The 20,116-nt window shown below is 37.3% G+C and overlaps 1 protein-coding gene across 1 annotated transcript; it reads left to right on the forward strand.

The window, feature by feature from the left end:
* Positions 1-6: 6 nt before the first annotated feature.
* LOC116419031 (zinc finger protein 850-like) lies at positions 7-20,083 on the forward strand. The gene is made up of 5 exons (XM_031963333.1): positions 7-428; positions 879-954; positions 5,423-5,549; positions 6,359-6,454; positions 14,246-20,083. The coding sequence occupies exons 2-5, from the start codon at positions 922-924 to the stop codon at positions 17,272-17,274; spliced, it is 3,285 nt and encodes a 1,094-aa protein (XP_031819193.1). The 5' UTR covers positions 7-428; positions 879-921; the 3' UTR covers positions 17,275-20,083.
* Positions 20,084-20,116: the final 33 nt, after the last annotated feature.

A 20,116-nucleotide genomic window follows, 5' to 3' on the forward strand; every position in this document is an offset into this window, starting at 1 on the left:
TGCACCACGACCGCCAATCAGAAGATACGCCAAACTCCCGCCTTCAAAGGTTACGCTGCGATAGCGCCAATCAGAGAACGCGATTCCGTTCTGCCAATCAGAGGGAACGCTACCCTCCGTCAGTTCTCACTTCCTCTGCTCTCCCTGGAGGGCCTGTGCGGAGGCCGGGATGGAGGGCCGGGCTTCAGGCCCCGAGGCCCGCGGCGTTCTCCGCTTGTGACCCCGAGGACCATTGCCAGACTCCCGAGGACTCAGGGGCGGGGCGGGGCGGGGCGGGGAGGGATTCAGGGCCCGGGAGGCGCCACCCCCAGCAGCCTCGCCCGGAGGCTGGACGGTGGGAGCCGACGTGCCCCTCGCTGCTCCCGGAGGTCCGAGCCCGGCACCTGCGGCCGCCGGCCGCGCTCTGGGGCCTTCTCCCGGACCTCGCGGTGAGTCTCCGGGAGTGCGCTCCCCTCCGGCCTGGCTCGGGGACCCAGCTTCTAGTCCAGGCTCCCCAGCCGGTCCCTCGCATCCAGGGGCGCCGTCCTCTGCCTTTACCCCGGGTCACTCCGCCCGGCCTTCCGCCCTAACCCGGAGCCTCTGATGCACAAGCCGGGGAGGGGGGAGGAACGGACTGGTCTGCGGGGGTCGGCAACGCCTTCCAGCCCCTTGTGTCTCCTTGGGAGCGAGGGAGGGAGGCAGAAGAAAGGGGAAGAGGGGATCCCCGGGGCAGCTTCTCCTTGAGGGAAGTGCCAGGGGCATGCTGGGGACTCCTGGGGGACCTCATCCTCTGAATCCTAGTAGGCCAACCCCCTCCTGCCCCCGCCCCCGCCCCCGCCCGGGCAGTGACTGGACTGACGTGTTACTTACTCCCCGATCCTTTTCCCTCCCGGGCTCAGCCTGAAGAGGACCCCAGCCGGCCCCAGCAGGGAGCCTGAGGACATGGCCCCCGGAGCCAGCAAACCCTCCTGGCAGGTGAGTGGAGGGGGTGGCCACAGGCTGAGCCGAGGTTCAGCCTCCCCCTTCCCGTCTCACTCCCTTAATTATCATTTCTTTAAATAAATGTGGATGTGACGTAATTTCTCGCCCCCGCCCCCTCCGGAGTTTGTGGGGTTCCCTTAGGTCTTGGTTGTAGTGTTTTTCTTTTCTCTAGCAATGACCACCCCCCCTCCCCCCACTAGCTGCCTCCTGTTCTTTGCACCGGAACTTATTTATTAGTCTCTTACACAAAGCGCCTTCCTTTTCTTTCTGCATTTCTTGCACACCCACACTCCTCTTTATTAGTCTGTTACACAGATCCTTCCTTTTCTCTTGTTGCCTACACACAGGCACAGACACACATCTCATTCTTTAGTCTCTTACACAGAAATCCTTTCTTTTCTTTCTTTCTGCCTTCCTTACACACCCACACTCTTTATTAGTCTCTTACACGGGTTCTTCCTTTTCTCTTTCTGCCCACACACACAGGCACAGACACATCTCATTCTTTAGTTTCTTGCACAGAAATCCCTTCTTTTCTTTCTGCATTCCTTGCACACTCCTTGTTTATTAGGTTCTTACACAGAGATCCTTTTCTTTCTTTCTGCCTTCCTTACACACCCATACCCCTCTTTATTAGTCTCTTGCACAGAAATCCTTCCTTTTCTCTTTCTGCCCACACACAAATGCGCAGATATATACACCCCATTCATTAGTCTCTCTTGCATTGAGATCCTTTTCACTCTTTCTGCATTTCTTGTGCACACCTGCACACACACCCCTCATTCTTTAGTCTCTTACATAGAAATCCTTTCTTTCTGCATTCTTTGCACACACACACACACACACACACCCTCATTTATTAGTATCTTCCACAGAGATCCTTTTCACTCTTTCTGCATTTCTTGCTCACACATGCACATACATGCACACCTCATTCTTTAGTCCCTTGCACAGAAATACTTTCTTTTTGCATTCCTTGCACAAATGTACACACACACACATCCCTCTTCCACGAGTGTCCCTGTCCCTAAGTGCAGGTTTGGAGATGATACTCACCTTGTAATCAGAGGCAGAAGGTAGTAGTGAGGGAGAATCCTGAGGCTGGTGTTAACAGGATGATGGTATCCCTACAAGGAGCTGAGAATCGAGCTCCCTGAGCTGAGCTTCTCTTGAAGGGGAGTTTGGAGCTCATGGCCACCCCTGTGGTGGTGAAGGATGGGTAGGGGAGGTTTGAAAAGAAAGCTGTGAGTTAGAGAATCAGCTGGCAGGAATTGTCAGTCATTAAAGGTGCTGCCTTCCCCAGTGAGAGCCCACACTGTGAATAAAGTAGCATGCAACCAAGAACAGTGCCCTGAGGCCCTAGGGAAATGGAAAGGATTGTAAATTCTTGGGAATCCTGAAAGTGGGAACAAACTGATAAATGCCTTAATTACTCAGAAGATAAATAAGAAGTAAAAGGAAGTTCAAGGAGAAATAGATATTTCAACAAAGCAGAAATCAGTGTGCTAAAGCAGAATCAAAATGATGAAAGTGAAAAGACATCATTATCCACCTGATTGAGAATTGTTCCTACATAATAGAACCTCTGAAAAAGCAAAGGATAATAATAATGGAAATGAGAGATAAATGAAGTGAGAGAGCATCAGATGATAAGGAATTGGCCCAATACATGTTTTACACTTAACAGATTGGAAAAATAGATGCCTTTCAAGTATCAAGCCATTTCTACATCTAGACAATTTCTTCTGTTTCATCCATCAAACTGCATTTTAACTTATTATCCTGACTCTTGCTCTCCACTGTCCTAGACTTTTAGGGATACTTTTAGATAATTTACTTCTTATAAACTAGCAATGGTTTTTCCTCCCATAAAGTAACTTGATCTCCAACCTTATGTAGGGAAACATTACATTTTTAATAAATAAAGACACCTTCCTTTCCCCATCATAGTTACTCTAATTTCTATATAATGAAATATGGGGGGGGGGGGGGAATTGAATTTTTAAAATGTTAGTTTTATTTCCTGCCAAGAATTTTTAACTTTTTTATTTTAAAAAAATATTTAAAAATAAATAAGAAAAAAACAAAATAGAAAAAGAAATGAAATTTTAAAAGCAAAACAAAATACTGAAATATGCCCAGAAAAATATCAGTATTCAAAATATTTAACAATAAGTTTCCATTTCAAGAAAAGTTATATAATAATAAAAAGAGATTATATTATGACTGTATTTGCTTCCTTGTAGGTTATTCTTTTGTTCTCTGCTGTACACAGGCTACAGTTAAGCATGGGGGGAGGGGATATGTATATTCACATCTACACACATATCTATATTCACACCTACACATGTATCTGTATACACATATATACAAACAACACACATGTTGATACGCATCTAAAACAATCTTAATATGACTGACATATTAGATTTCTCTGATTGAATCTTTAAGAGGTCAGTGATTACTAGCCCTAAATTTTTTTCCCTAATAAATTTTACTCCTGATCCTTGTATATTTCCCATACCTACTAGACTCTTATACTTTAATTCTACTCCTTAATTTGCCTTGCTATTACTTAGCTTTTCCTCAACCATGAATCCTTCCTTATCTTCTCACTACACCTTTCCCTCCCTCTTTATCCCTTTCCCATTAATCTACACAGCTTGTCCCACTGTCATTAATCTTCACACCCTTCTATATACCCTCTTATGCTATTCCTTATTTCTTTGTAGATTCTGGAGGGTGCTGTATATATGTATTATTCCCTGTTTAACAAATTCCCATTGTGAATTGGTTTTCAGAAGTATCAGCCCTCTCCACCCCACCACCACCCCCCCTCCTTCCATGTCTTTTTATTGGTTCTTCCTCTGCACTTCATCCCTGTAGTATAGTTAATAATTTTTATCTTTTTCTAGAGTTTTACTTCTTAAAGAGTCAGATCATACTCATCTCTGTCCCTAGTCTTTCTTTTGAAATACCCAGTTGTTGATAGCAATCTTAAATGTATAGCTTACTTTTTAATTTACAAAGCACAAACAATTTGTTTTTGTTGAGCCCCTTGAAACTAATCTTTAATGCTGGGTTTTATGTATCAAATTTTGTATTAATTTCAAGTTTGAGACAAAATCCTGAAAATCTGCAAGTTTGTTGAATGTCCTTTTTCTTTTTTTCCTATTCAATATTAGGGTTAATGTTGCTGGATATATTTAAAAAAAAAAAAAAAAAAAGTTCTGGGAGTTTTCCTGTGTGGTTTTTTTTTTTGTTTTTTTGTTTTTGCTGAGGCAATCCGGGTTAGGTGACTTCTTCAGGGTTACACAGCTAGAAAGTATTAAGTGCCTGAGACCATATTTGAACTCAGGTCCTCCTGACTTCAGGTTTGGTGCTCTATTCACTGCACCATCTAGCTGCCCCCTGCATGATTTTTTTTTTTTTTAATCTGAGTTCAGATTTTTTCCCTTACCTTCTCCTCTCCAAAACAGGAAGCAATTTCAAGTAGGCTACATATGTGCAATCATGTAAAACATGTTTCCACATTAGTCATATTGTGAGAGAAGAACCAAAGCAAAACAGACAAAGAAAATCAAGAAGGAAAGTGAAAATAGCCTGCTTCAATCTGCATTTAGACACCACCAGTTATTTTTCTTGATGATGGATAGCATTTTCCATCATGCGTCTTTGGAATTGTCTTCTGTAATTTGTTGAGAGCTAAATTATTCAGTGTTGCTCTTATTATGTTACCAGTGTTTTCCTGGTTTATCTTCACTTTGGATCAGTCCATGTAAGTTTTTCCAGGTTATGAAATATGAATATTAATGAATATATGCCATGAACAAATAAAAGCATTCATGAAGCAAAAACATGTGATATTTTGCCTGTGACCTCAAGCCCTCAAAACAACCATAAATAACTCTTTCCTTGATTCGTTAAAATCTCATACTAACTAAAGTTCAGATTATTATTATTGTCTCTATGAAGCTCTTGTTTTCTAGTAGATAAGACTTTATTTTAGACTTTTTAGTAATTAACTATATTATTTATTTTTCTTTATTCTCTTTTCAGTGATCCAAGATAATGTCTTTAGAATTAGAATATATAGGACTTGACAGCTTTTCACAACTCTTTGTAGAATTTTCTTAACATATCATTAGGAGAATTCCGATAAGGAAGAAGTTTCACATTGTCTTTTTCTCTTCTATAGATTCTCATATCTCACTGACAGACCTTATATCTTCTTGATTGCCTAGGAAGAGACGATTCATGATAATATATTTGCCAAATTTATTCCAACTGCAAATACAAAATGCTTTTTCTCATTCCATTTAGCTTTTTAATAACTACAGTTTTAAGTATTGGCTCTAACACTCATAAAAATTTACAAAATCCCCTCTCTGAGCTTCATTTCCCCCCTGTACATTATTAAGTGTTGGTCTCAGCACTAAATCTTGCGAATTTTAATGATTAGGAATCATTGACATTCAAGGATGTGGCCGTGGACTTCACCCAGGAGGAGTGGTGCCTCTTGGACCATTCTCAGAAAGAGCTCTACAAGGTTGTCATGCAGGAAAACTCCCAGAACCTGCTTTCCATGGGTAAGCACATCTTGTCTGGTTTCTCTGAATATGCAGAAATGATAATTTCCCAACAGAGTCCTCCTGTTCCCTGGCTCTTGAGGTATTAGATCTTTGCGTTTTGTGACACTTCCTGATACTGTCTTTTTCCTGTTTTAGGTAGCTTCAGGATATAAAACTAATGAGATTTATAGAATTTCAGACTTGGAACTAATCTCAGAGATTATCTAGACTATCCTCTGCCTCGGCATGAATTTTGACTGCAAAATTTCTGAAAACTGCTCATTCCAATTTTCCTTGTAGATGTACAGTAAAAGGAACCCCTGTGAACCCAACAAGACAAGTCATTCCTCTGTGGGATATAAATTAGTAACTCATTAATCCTAGTCCTATGTCCCAGGCACTGTCCTAAGTACTTTAGAAGTGTAGTTTCCATTTGAACTTACTAATACCCTGTGATTTTTTTTTGCGGTGGTTAATCCCCATCAGACAATTAAGGAAATTAAGATAAAGAAGGTTTAAGTGGCACCTAAGTGTCTGAGGCTGATTCCAATTCAAGTCTCCATGACTTTAGACCCAAGGCTCTCAGCAGCAAACTAGGTAGTGGTTATCCTTCTAAGAAAGAGGCAGACAGAGACCAAATTTTCTTGTTCCAGTTTGGCTGCATGATCTACCTATACCCAAGCTCAAAACAGTTAATACTGGTTCAGCTATCCTTGAGGAGTCCTGGAACCCTCCTGGGGTCCTCCTCTGCATTTCCCCTTTCCCTAAAGAGGACTAAAGTGTACATTTCTCTCCATCCTCATTCCTTCTCCATTCCTCACTCCAAGGGATCCCAGTTCTCCAAGAAGATTTGGTCTCCCACTTTGAGGAAAGGGAACCATCCTGGATCCTGGATCAAATAGACCTGAAGAACTCTTGTCCAGGTGAGTGAGACGGTAGCAGGTATGAAGGCTGTTATCCCAAGAAGCCTCTGTATTATAGGGAAGAGAATGCTAGGCTCCGGGACAAGAAGACCTACCTTGGAATTCTTTTTTAGATGCTTTTTAGCAGTAAGATCCTGGGAGTAATGAGCCTCTGAGCATCACTTTTTCCCATCTGTGAAATTAGGAGTTGGGAGGTAGAGACGCCCAGGCAGCCTGTAGCACAAAACCTTCCAGTACCTAGAAACTTTTGTGTTGTCCCATACTTGGTCTGGTCAATTTCATTCGGGTTTGAACCAAACAAAGTACTTCCTATTCTCAGAGAGTTCTCAAGCATTCAAAGTATTATTTGGAGACCTGTTATATCCAAGATCATTTAGAATTAATTAAGAGAGGAAAGGCACAATGGTCAAGGAGCACTGCCAAAGACTTCTTGTAGAAGGTGTGGGGGCTTTTAAGTGAGACTTTAGGGAAGCCAGGGTGAGCATTCTAGTCAATGGTCTAGAGAAAGCATTTGGAATCAGAAGATAAGGGATCTTATTTAAGGAAAAGAAAGGAGGCCTGTACCCCTGTATTATCACAGGTGGAAGAAGGTGGAAGAAGACTGGAAAGGTAGGGAAGGAAGAGGATGAAGGGCTCTCGTACCCAGAAGTTTTTGTGTTTAATCCTAGTGATAGGGAGCCACTGGAACTCATTGAGTTGGTACTGACATGGTCAGAAGTGGGCTTTATTCAGGAAGGTGGATTTGATCTTCTTTGGAGGATTAAGTGGACTTCAGAGAGAATTTAGGCAGTAAGAATGACCAGCAAGCTCTTGCCACACTACAGATGTGAGATTATACAGACATGAACCAAGAAAGTGGCAATGTTGGAAGAGACGAGGTGTCTGGGAGGAAGGTTACAAAAGTAGTATCAAGAGGACTTTCCAAAAAATTAAAATGGAGGCGGGGATTATGCTAGTGTGTGGGTATGGATGAAGAGGGGGTGATTACTTAGGTTATAAGCCTGGATAATTGGCAGGGTGGTGTTCTGGGTAGCAGTAGTCAAATAAGAAGGTGGGATATTGGTCAAAAGAAAAGGAATTTCATTTTAGATTTGAAAGAGGAATCTCAAGAGAGAAAATATAGGGAATTATCTATGGGAATGAATGGACTAAGTGAGGCTTCTTTGACTGTCAGGGAGACCTGGATTTGTATGTGGCAGTAGGGAAGGAGCCAGTAGTCAGCTAAAGCTTGAAAATTAGTTGGGAAAATGGGGGGGGGGAGGAGGAGAGGAGAGAGTATTCTAAAATAAAAGATACAATCCAATAACACAGTTTTATATACATTTTGAAGTATCAACTATGTATCAGCATTGTGCTAAGTGCTATGGATACAATTAATTAAAAAAAAAATAGTCCCTCCCCTTAATTATCTTACAGTCCAAGGAGGTTTGGGGGAAGGGGGGGAATGGCAGAAAAAGGAAACAAGAAAGAGTAAAGGTGGGTGAGGGAGGGGAAAGAAACTGGGGTGTACTTTGTGCATCTTGTTCTGCAAAATTGAAACCAGGCAAGATGGAGGGAACCTAAAAGTCCATTTCTGCTCTTTAGGAAGACATTAGAAGAAGTTTGACACTCCACCCTTCAGTCTTGCGGTCCGATGTAGAACAGGAGGCAGCGTATGAGTTCAGTCAGTGCTTGGGTTAGGAGCATGATTTTAAAATCAGATTGGATGAGAGCTCGACAAATGTCTAATATTTTACTGAAATATGAGACCAAGTTGTCAGTTGAGAGTAGAGATGAGCAAGCCAAATAGGAAGGATGTGGAAGGATGAAAAGGTTTGGAAATGACACTGTGCTAAGTGGGACAGGGAGTCAGGGATCTGAGATTGTTGTGCTGAATTTATGTAAGCCAAGTCTGTAATGGATCATGCCACGCTGATTTCATTCTTTTCTTTTTTCTTCATTTTGGCAGTTGAGAAGGAAAGAAGGTCACTATCTTGCTTAAAAATAGTTACCCCAGCCTGAGTTTTGCCTAAGTTAACAAAAAAAACCTTTTCTGATCTCTGTGGCCCAATCTTGTCTCAGTTTTCAGAAAAGCTTTGACCATTGAAGTGAAGGTTAGGGAGTTGGAAGGTAGAGATTCCCAGCAGCCTGTAGCACAAAACCTTCCAGTAACTTAGAAACTTTTGTGTTGTCCCATACTTGGTCTGGTCAGATTCAGTTGGGTTTGAACCAAAGTACTTCCTTGTAGGTGATAAAATGCAAAAAATAAACAAAAATAGAATTGAGCCCAGAACTTGCATCTGAGAGTTAAGCACAAATCTAGAATCCAGAGAACAAAGGACTGATTGTTTCCTAGAATTAGCCATAGACCCAGTGAGTCAATAAATATCAAACAAACACTTATGTTCTAGGCACTGTGCTAAGGTTCAGGAGTGCAAAGAATTATTTTTAAAAAATTAAAAAGTCCCTTCTCTTCAGAAGCTCAATCTGGAATATAAACAGGTGGTTTGAGAAGAAACTACAGATCATGAACTTCACTCTTATCTGATCTAGATTAAGAAGAGTGTTTTGGTAGGGCAGTACATTTAAATTCAACAAAGAAATGAGTGAATGGAAGGTGAGTGTACAAGAACAGTTTAAGGAATGCAGGTTTTTAAGGAAATAATCAAATTGCTGATGATAAAAAGCAACACTTACTGTGTGTCAGGTAATTCACAAATAGTAGTTCATTTGATCCTCACAACAACTCTGAGAAGTGAGAGGTATGATTATCCTCTTCTGAAGGATAAGGAAACTGGGGTAAATGGAAATACTGTGACTTACTCAGTGTTGTTCAGGTAGCAAATGTCAGACTGTATTTGAACGCATTTTCTTGACTCCAGATCCATTGTGCTATTCACTGCACTGCCCAGCTGCCTCAAGATGGAAAATGTTTCCACTAATGAGACTGCTTCAAATAGTTGAGATTAAGAAGGCAGGAACCTTTTAAGATAGTATTATAAGCAGTTATCAAGGGCTGGAATGGATAACAAGATGGGGTGAGAAATGAAGATCATGCTATTTCAATTATAGATTACTAATGTTGATCCCATCTTTTTTTTTCTCCTAACCATTGAGGCAGGGGTTAAGGGAATATGATAAAGAAAACTTGATTATCATTACTGAACGTGCATGGGATGAATTCATCCATAATAATGGAGAAAGGTAGCAGAACCTGACAACATGTTGTATATAAGAAACACCCGTGAAAGAAAGATTCACTCAGCATTAAAATAAAAAGATTTCATTGTATAATAGAGTTTGGAATTCTGCCCCCAGACGTACTCATTTGGTTGCCCTTTGACCCAGTGATTACCACTAGTAAACCTATCAACTAAAGAAATAAATGAGAGAACTTTAAAGATTTTTTTTTAGAAATTTAGAAACGGTTCTGATGTTTTAAAATATTTGACAAGATAATACACCTAAACTCAATGGAGGGGAAAAAGTCCCAGTAATATCAGAAGAAAATCATTGGTAGAGAATTGCTTTATAGATAGAAAATAAAAAGTAGTAAACAAATAGTTTTATTTAACTCCAAGGTGACAATGAGAGTTGTTAGTCTATTCCAATTCAAGAAAAAGAACCAAACATTGTCAATCCTGTTTTAATTTTCACCATTACTGATACCCACTCCATTAAGTAGTAGCATGAAGAAAATGCCAAACAAGGTATCAAAAACTGGGCAATTTTCTATCTTTCAGCTTTCCTCTTTCTGGAGGGCTAATTTTCTATTTAGGGAGTTATTTTGGGTTTAACTTGGCCTGAATCAGATTTGATCTTTTATCCTGTTTCAAACTTATATCCTACTTAAACTTATATCATTTCTCAGTGACTTGACATAATGTCCTCACCTCTCACAGGGATAGAGAAAATATGTTAACTCTATGCCATAATTTACTTTTGGGATACAATAAATTAAAATTTAAACAATGTGTAATGAAATGTCTATTGCTAGATTGTATTCCACCAGATATGGGCAGTTCCTCTATAATCCAGTGGACATTCCAATTATGAGGAAAATGTTTTTATTTTTATTGTTTTATGTTAAACATGATAGAAATATGTTAAATCTAATATATGTATACGTATTTATACAATTATTGTGCCACACAAGAAGAAAAGAGAAGCAAAATAAAATACAAGTAAACAACAACAAAAAGAGTGAAAAAAGCTGCTATCTTTTTATTATTTCAAAGAACTGAAAACAAAGATGGTCACCATATATTGGGAAATGTCTAAAGAAATGATTGATAATCTGAGAATAAAATGGAAGGTTATTCAGTCTTAAGAAATAATAAAAGGCACAGTTTTAGAGAAACTTGAGAAGATTTGAATGAACAGACAGTATGGTTCAAATGGAGAGACATTTATCAATGCAACCAACTAACTTCAGAGCAGTGGCTCTTGATTCTTAGGACCTCTGTAAAGAATAACAAGCGTGTTGTTAATCTCCCTAGTCATTTAAGCTGTTGCTCATATTATTCTTGTTATTTTTGCATTTAATTCCTCCAGTAGTGACCCAGAAAACTGTTGCCCCTCAAAGCTCCAAATCAATACTTTTGTTTCAGTGTAAAATTTTATTCTGCTTAAATAAGGAAACAAAATAATATCCTAATTTTAATGATGAAAATTTAATGTGGGGCTTCCTGCAAGAATTAATTTTTTTAATAGAGTAGGGCTTCTTGCTTATTATTTCTAAAACTTCAATTGATATTTATTTTTATAGACTTCAATGAATATAAATAGCATTTTTTTCATAAAATAAATTATAACTCGGAAGGGGTAATATGTACCATATTATATGAAATTCATTAATTAGACTTTTTTCCTTGAATGAAAGTTTGCAGTTTTTGGTTCAAGAGCTACCAGATTTTGTCTTCAATGTGGTTCTGCATCCAGTTGACTTAATAATAAGAAAAACAACAAAAATAATAATAATAAATATTTATGTAATGCCTGCAGGGTCCTAGACACTGGGCCAAGTGCTTTATAGACATTCTCTCGTTTGGTCTTTATGGTGCTATGAGATGGGTACTACTCTTGTTCCTACTTTACAATTGAGGAAAGAGGAAAAGGTTCAGTGACTTATTCTAATAAGTAAATGAGGTAGGATTTGAACCCACTTTTTCCTGATTACTAGGCTCAGATCTTGGGAGATTTGGCTTATAATCACTCACTCTCACGTGGGTGAGGTGGAATATGTAGGAGAATTTTATAACTTCCCTTGCTGAGGGATAGAAATTCTTTTTTTCTTTTTAGCCCATAAATTGGTCATCAAAATAAAATCACTAATTAATATATCAAATATTTATTTTTCTGTTTCCTAATGGCAAGTAGTATATTAGTAACAAATGCCTAAACAGAAGATAAGTTCAAATAGAAAATGGTCTTAAATGGCAGTATGAGGTATTTTTTGGAAAGGTAAGCTATATTAATATTTATTAATACAGCAGAGTTTAACTTTTTTTTTAATTTAAGCTTTTTATTTACAAAGCATATGCATGGGTAATTTTTCAACATTGACCCTTGCAAAGCCTTCTGTTTCAAATTATCCCCTTCTTTCCCCAACCCCATCCCCTAGATGGCAGGCAGTCCAGTACAGTTAAATATGTTAAAATATATGTTAAATCCAATATATATGTACATATAAATACAGTTATCTTGCTGTGCAAGAAAAATTGGATCTAGAAAGAAAAAAACCCTGAGAAGGAAAACAAAATGCAAGCAAACAACTACAGAACGCATGAAAATGCTGTCATGTTCCACACTCAGTTCAGATGATTCTCTCTCTGAGTGTATATGGCTCTCTAAATCACTGAACAAGTGGAACTGGTTTGAATCGTCTCATTGTTGCAGAGAGCCACATCCATCAGAATTGATCGTCGTATAGTTTTCTTGTTGCTGTGTCTAATGTTCTCTTGGTTCTGCTCATTTCACTCAGCATCAGTCCATCTAAGTCTCTCCAGGCCTCTCTGAAATCATCCTGCTGATCGTTTCTTATAGAACAATAATATTCCATAACATTCATATGGCACAATTTATTCAGCCATTCTCCAACTGATGGGTATCCATTTAGGTTAGGTTCCAGTGTCTTGAGGCATTTTCTTTGGCAGAAAGGTTGTGATGGTCCCAGATGGTTTCAAGATGTCTTGTAATGTTCATACCTAAGGAGTATGTTTTCCAAAGAACCTTCCAAATGCAAAAACACAAACACTTGTACCATCTTGATCTGATGAGAATAGCACTGATGAATTACAATTCCAAGGTAACCCTGAAATGAGGAAACTACTTTAGTGCAGTATATCACACAAAGCAAATGAGAGTATGTGCACCCCTGTAACCATCCACTAGGAATTGACTTCCACTTGAATGTCAAACCTTTCTGACCATTTGGCAAAATTTTAATGATGGGTTGAGAAACAGATTTTGTTTAAAAGTCAGAGTTTGATTTAATCACTGTATAGACACCAAAATTGTATGCCTGATCGTGAGTATTTTGAATCAATGCTTCAAGAAAACTATTATTCAAACTTGCACATACTTGTTGTGCAGAGGAGAAGTATATTTGTAGCAAAATTGTACATTTATTTACTACTTTATATGCCATTAAAGAATTTTTTACCTTAGATCCCTTAGACCATAGTCATGAACCCCCAATGTGTTCATAAATCACTAGCTGGTAAGTGGATGTTGTCTACTTCCTGAAAGAAGGAAAATGGTCTGAAGATACAGAAAGAGACCATGTATTTTTGAATGTGGGAAATATGTGGATTTTTGTTGTTGTTTCAAATTTCACAAGGACTGGAGTTTTTTTTTTTTTGTTTGTTTTTTTTATTTAAGGAACATTAGTATCAAGATAAATTTTTGAAAAATAAAGAAATGATAGCTATCATTTTTTAAAAGCCATGAATCATGCCTCTTGGTGAATAAAAAAAAAAATTGGCCCTTAAAATGTGATCTTAGAGTTGACAACTGAAAAAATAAGACTAAAAAGGATTAATAGGAAAATTACATTATGGTCAGAGCTTTTGTAGATGACCAAAAAATGGTATTTAGCCTATGTGTAGCAAATGGCATAATGGCAATACATCAGAATAGAATGTTAGAAAATATAACAAAAGGCTAATAAATAAATGCAAAACTATTTCTTTGCTTAGCATATGAAATTTACAAAAGATGAACAAGTGATAGTACATCAAATAGATAGAGATAGAAATAGAGAAGGAGAATGCTTTCCTGAGAACAGCAAATTAAAAAGAATGAGCAACAAAAGTTATTTGAATGAAGAATTAGAAATTAAGTGGAGAAAGGCCATTTGGTGTTAGGAATGGAGCATCAGTCCTGGAATTTGAGTTCTGATGTCTTTTACAGGGATATTGGTCATATCACTTTACTATTGTGAGCTCATGGCTTCATTTGTAAAGTGTAATGAGGATTCTACCTATGTCACAGGTTTGTTATGAGCATCTAATGTTATTGTTTGTGAAGTTCTTCATAAATTAAATCATTCTGCAGATGTGAGTTAGTGGCATTTTCAGTTGATTAATTCTACCCATTAAGTTTGAAAACTTCTTTTTGACTGGAGAATAGAATATAATTCTGCCTACTTCAGGAGAAGGAAGAGGGTTTTTGTCCCCAGTATATATACGTGTGTGTCTTTGTGTACATATATACACACACGTATGTATATACACATATAAGTATGCATGTATGTGTGTATACATATATATATATACATATACATATATGTATATATTTTGTTTCCTTCAGATACGGAGACAAGGTGTACAATGAATGAGACTGCTTTGAAGCTGAACGTTTCTGTGGAAGAATCTTGCCAGCAAAGATTCAAAAGTGATAATCCCTGTGACTTGAGTTTGAGAGAAATCTGTGACTCAGGCATCAAGATAGAGAAAAATCAAAATAGTCACTGTGAATTTGATAAAGATGCAAAGGATTTCAAACAATATTCTGTCCTAATTCAACTTAAGAAAATGACCTCAGAGAATGACTCTTTTCAGTATTGTGAAGGTGGTGAATGTGTTAATGAAAAGATCGGTCTTATTCAGTCTTATGAGATGCCCCCTCAAGAACAAATGTATCAAGGTATTCAACAGGAAATGGACATTAATTTGAGTTCAGACATCATTAGACATCAGGAAAGTTATAATGGAGAAATGGTTTACATAGCAAATGAAAGTGATAAGACTTCCAGCCAGAACTCAAAGCTCATTGACCCTCATAATACTGCTGGGAAACCTTATGAATGTAATCAGTGTAGAAAATCTTTTACAAAAAGATCCACTCTTACTATGCATCAGAGAATCCACACTGGGAAAAAAATTTATGATTGTAATCAGTGTGGAAAGGCTTTCCTAGATAGGGCAAATCTTGAAAACCATCTGAGAATCCACACAGAGGAGAAATCTTATGAATGTAATCAATGTGGAAAGACTTTCAGACGGAGCTCTGGTCTCTTTACACATCAGAAAATTCACACTGTACAAAAACCTTATGAATGTGGGAAAACTTTCACTCAGAATTCCCAAATTTTGATGCATCAAAGAATTCACACTGGAGAGAAACCTTATATATGTAGTCATTGTGGAAAGACTTTCAGACAAATTGCTGTTCTTTCTAAACATCAGAGAATCCACACTGCAAAGAAAACTTATGAATGTAATCATTGTGGAAAGAATTTCACAAAAAGATCCGGCCTTATTAACCATTTGAGAATTCACACTGGAGAAAAACCTTACGGATGTAGTCACTGTGGAAAGGCTTTCGCAGAGAAATCCAATCTTACTGTACATCAGAGAATCCACACTCGAGAAAAATCTTATGCATGTGATCAATATGGAAAGCCTTTCCCTGAGAACATTCTTGGTCAAGATCAAAGAATTCACACTGGAGGGAAACTTCACAATTGTAATCAATGTGAAAAGACTTTCAAAAAAAGATCGAGTCTTCGTGAGCATCAGAGAATTCACACTGGAGAGAAACCTTATGAATGTAATCAATGTGGAAAGACTTTCATATCTAGCTCCTGTCTTGCTAAACATCGGAAAAGCCACAGTGGTGAAAAAATTTATGGATGTGCTCAGTGTGGAAAGGCTTTCCCATATAGGGCCAATCTTGCTAACCATTTGAGAATCCACACAGGAGAGAAACCTTATGGATGTAGTCAGTGTGGAAAGGCTTTCACAGAGAAATCCAATCTTGCTGTACATCAGAGAATCCACACTGGAGAGAAACCTTATGAATGTAATCAGTGTGGAAAGGCTTTTACAGAAAAATGCAATCTTACTGTACATAAGAGGATCCACACTGGAGAGAAACCTTATGTATGTAATCAGTGTGGAAAGGCTTTCACACAGAATATCATTCTGGCTCAACATCAGAGAATCCACACTGGAGAGAAACCATATGGTTGTAATCAGTGTGGGAAGACTTTCAGAACAAGATCCGGTCTTCATGTCCATCAAAGAATTCACACAGAAGAGAAACTTCATGATTGTAATCAGTGTGGAAAGATTTTCAAAAAAAGATCAAGTCTTCATGAACATCAGAGAATTCATACTGGAGAGAAATATGAATGTAGTCAGTGTGGACAGACTTTTATGTCAAGCACATGTCTTGCTAAACATTGTAACATCCACATTGGTGAAAAAATATATGAATGTAGTCAATGTGGAAAGGCTTTGAGATGCGGTTTTGAACTTGCTAAACATTGGGAAATTCTCCATGGAGAGAGATCTCCTGAGTGTCAGGAATGTGGTAAAGTTTTTCATGAACATGCTTCTCTTATTGCACATCAGAGAACCCACTCTAGAGAGAAGAGTAACGAATGTTATCAATGTGGAAAGGCTTTCACACAGAACTCCAAACTAGCTGTACACCTGAGAATTCACACTGGAGAGAAACCTTTTAAATGCACTCAGTGTGGAAAGGCTTTCCCATATAAGGCCAGTCTTGCTAATCATTTGAGAATCCACACTGGAGAAAAACCTTATGGATGTGATCAATGTGGAAAGGCTTTCACAGAGAAATCCAATCTTGCTGTACATCAGCGAATCCACACTGGAGAGAAACCTTATGAATGTAATGAATGTGGAAAGGCTTTTAGAATGAGAACCATTCTTGTTGAACATCAAAGAATTCACACTGGAGAAAAACCTTATAAATGTAGTCAGTGTGAAAAGGCTTTCCCATATAAGGCCAATCTTGCTAACCATTTAAGAATCCATATTGGAGAGAAACCTTATCAATGTCCTCACTGTGAAAAGGCTTTCCCATATAAAACCAGTCTTGCTAACCATTTGAGAATCCACTCTGGAGAAAAACCTTACAAATGTACTCAGTGTGCAAAGTCTTTTACAGAGAAATCCAATCTTGCTATACATGAGAGAATTCACACTGGCGAAAAACCTTATGTATGCAATCAATGTGGAAAGGCTTTTAGAATGAGAACTGTTCTTGTTGAACATCAGAGAATTCACACTGGAGAGAAACCTTATAAATGTAATCAATGTGGAAAGGCTTTCCCATATAAGGCCAATCTTGCTAACCATTTAAGAATCCATGTTGGAAGGAAACTTTATGAATGTAATCAATGTGGAAAATCTTTCAGAATGAAAACCATTCTTGTTGAGCATCAGAGAATTCACACAGGAGAGAAACCTTATGAATGTAATCAGTGTGGAAAGACTTTCAGATCCAGCTCCTGGCTTGACAAACATAAAAAAATCCACACTGGAGAGAAACTTTATGAATATGACCAATGTGGTGAAACCTTTTAAGTAACAGTTATCCCTTATTTCCCACCAGAGAATTGCTATTAAATATTAATTGTCATAGTGATGGGTGAGGAAAGGCATTTAAATGAATACAAAGATTGTTCAACCTCAGAAAATTCATTTTGGTTAGGTGTCCTATGTGGACACAGTGTGGGAAGGCCTTCAATCAGAGATCATCTCTTTATTTTATATGAGAGGATTCATAGTAGGAAAAAGCTTTAGGAATTTGTTCAATGGAATCAGGATTTTCTCTGGAACAAAGATATCACTAGATATGAGAATATTCATACTGGAATTAAGATTTATCAAAGCATACCTTTTGTCAATGTAAAGGCCTTTACATAGAGTTCATACTTGGTTATACATTGGAAAAATCATGCTAGAGAGAAAATTTATGGATCTGAGTAATGAGGTAAGACCTCTTGCAGTAGAGACTATGTTAGGTTTCTCAAAAGTCATATTTTCATAAAGCCCTACAAATATAATGTTTGTCATTATTCTCAGTAATATTTTTTTAACATTCATATACCATGATATCTTCAGCCATTTCATAACTGATTTAGTGTTCACTTTGATTCCTGTTTTCTTAGTGATGCTAAATGTCCTGGTATAAGTATTTTGATATCTGCTAAACATTTATTTCTGTAATGATATCTTTAAACAGCTAGTTGGCATAGGGGATAGTGTATTATGCCTGGAGCCCCAAGACCTGAATTCAGATTCTATGTATGACACTTATTAACTATGTGACCCTGGACAAGTCACTTAACTTCTTTCTCCCTGATTTTCCCATCTGTAGAATGGGATTAATAATAGCAAATACCTCCTAGGGTTGATATGAGGAACAAACAAGATAATAATAGTAAATATCTTTGCACATATTAAGTCATGGTAGAAGAGATAGCTATTGCTTTTTATTCCATGGGTTATAGGATTCATAGTCAATTTAGTGGACTAAAATATATAGACTATTTAGTCATTTTTCTATCAACTCATTGATATTCAGAACAGTGTAGAGGAAGTTACTAATTTTAACAAATAGGGCACTAGGTTTTGAATCAAGAAGGTGGGTCAAATCCTACCTCAAATATTCCCTACCTCTGTATTTTATAGAAAGGAAGAAGTTCTTAAAAATTAGCTTGAGAAATTGAGTAGATCCAAGTACATAATCACGTACCCAAAAAGGTGAGTATAATATGCATGCCTTCAGTAAATTCCAAGACCCCAAATATGGGGCCAGGATTTTCTAATTACCACAGAAATACTAGAAAAACTGAAAAGCACACTGGCAGAAAAGAGATATAGACCAACATCTCACAGTACCAAGATTAGCTCTGTAGGTGATTTAGATATAAAAGTCCTCTTAAACATAATTGGAAAAATCATAAAAAAGATAGGGTTTTCCATTTTGAATAGGGGATAAGTTCATCATTAAACAAAAGGAAAGAAAGATTCACAGAAAATAAAATGGGCCACATTAACAATCCAATACATGAATTGGATTACATGAAAATGTAAATGTGGCAATTAACTGGGGGAAATTTTCTCTGATAAAGGCTTCACATCCAAGATTATATACAGGTTATACATAAATATATAAAGAAATTGTGTAGAATAATGTCAAAAAGTACAAATGGGGAATTTTCAAAGGAAGAAATACAAAATATAAACAATCCTATGATAAATAAGTCCCATATCTGTAATCATTAATGCAAATCACTAATAATTAGAAAAATTCTTATATTGTTAAAGGTGATAAGAATCAAATATTGGGGGAAATTTATTTTTCTTGATTGAATATTTGATAGAATTTTGGGTTTTGATGTTTTGGATTTTTTTCCCTTTTCATCTATGGGAAGGTACATATTTGTTTCATGGCATAGAAAATATTTGTTAATTTAGAAATAAAATTTAAATTAACAAGAAAAACCTCTAAATCACTAATAATTAGATAACTGCAGTTAATCAATTATAATATCCCAACCCATATCTATGCAATTGGCAAAGATGATAAGAAAATTGAGCATTGAATTAATAAGCATGTGCTTATTTTACCATTGGTGAAGCTATAAAGATGAAAAATCATTGAACTGTGTATACTCTTTGATTGTTGATGCCTCTAAAGGATTTTTTCCTCTAAAGAAAGGAAAAGGACTCACGTACAAAACTATAATAGCTCCCTGTGTTATGACAAAGGACTAGTTACTTACGTGTGTCCCACAAAAGGATAATGGCTGAACAAATTTTGGTATATAAATGAAATGGAACATACAAAGAATTGTATGAAATAATGCAGCATAATTGATAGTAGTAATAATGTTGTAAAGGCCAGTAAGTTTGAAAGATGTCAGAAGTCTTGATTATTAAAATGAGAACCACAATTGCAGAGGATTTATCAGGATCTGCACCACCTGTTTCTTGAATGAGATGTGATGTTTGTAGAATAAAGTACTTTTTGAGGACGTGGACTGTGGTGGACTTCGTTTTGGTTTACTTCTTCCCTGACATTTTTTTTCCCCAGTTTTGGGCAGGAGAGAATGGTAGCAAAGGAGATTAGGAATTAGAAATGCCCTTCCTCCATTAAAAAAAAAAAAGTAAAGGAAATTGATTTTTAAAATACATGTAGCAGAACAGAAGAAAGTTTAGAAGAAACGAGAATAGCTTTGAAAGTGCCATATTGAATTGCTTAATTACTCAAAAAGAAATTCCAATTTTTCATGTTAGAACTTGTTCTGTGTGTAATCCTCTTTTTCTGTTTAATGGTATCTATTTCATGTTTGTGAATTTCAAAATTAAAAATAATCAAATATTAGTTGTTTCTTTTTTGTCATTTTCACCAACTTTG

This window comes from Sarcophilus harrisii, chromosome 3 (assembly GCF_902635505.1).
Source record: "Sarcophilus harrisii chromosome 3, mSarHar1.11, whole genome shotgun sequence".
NCBI lineage: Eukaryota > Metazoa > Chordata > Mammalia > Dasyuromorphia > Dasyuridae > Sarcophilus > Sarcophilus harrisii.

Coding starts and splice junctions, on each gene's coding strand:
- LOC116419031 (XM_031963333.1), top strand. CDS start 922: ATGGCCCCCGGAGCCAGCAAACCCTCCTGGCAG. Junction 955..5,422: donor CCAGCAAACCCTCCTGGCAG/GTGAGTGGAGGG, acceptor TTTAATGATTAG/GAATCATTGACATTCAAGGA. Junction 5,550..6,358: donor CCAGAACCTGCTTTCCATGG/GTAAGCACATCT, acceptor CCTCACTCCAAG/GGATCCCAGTTCTCCAAGAA.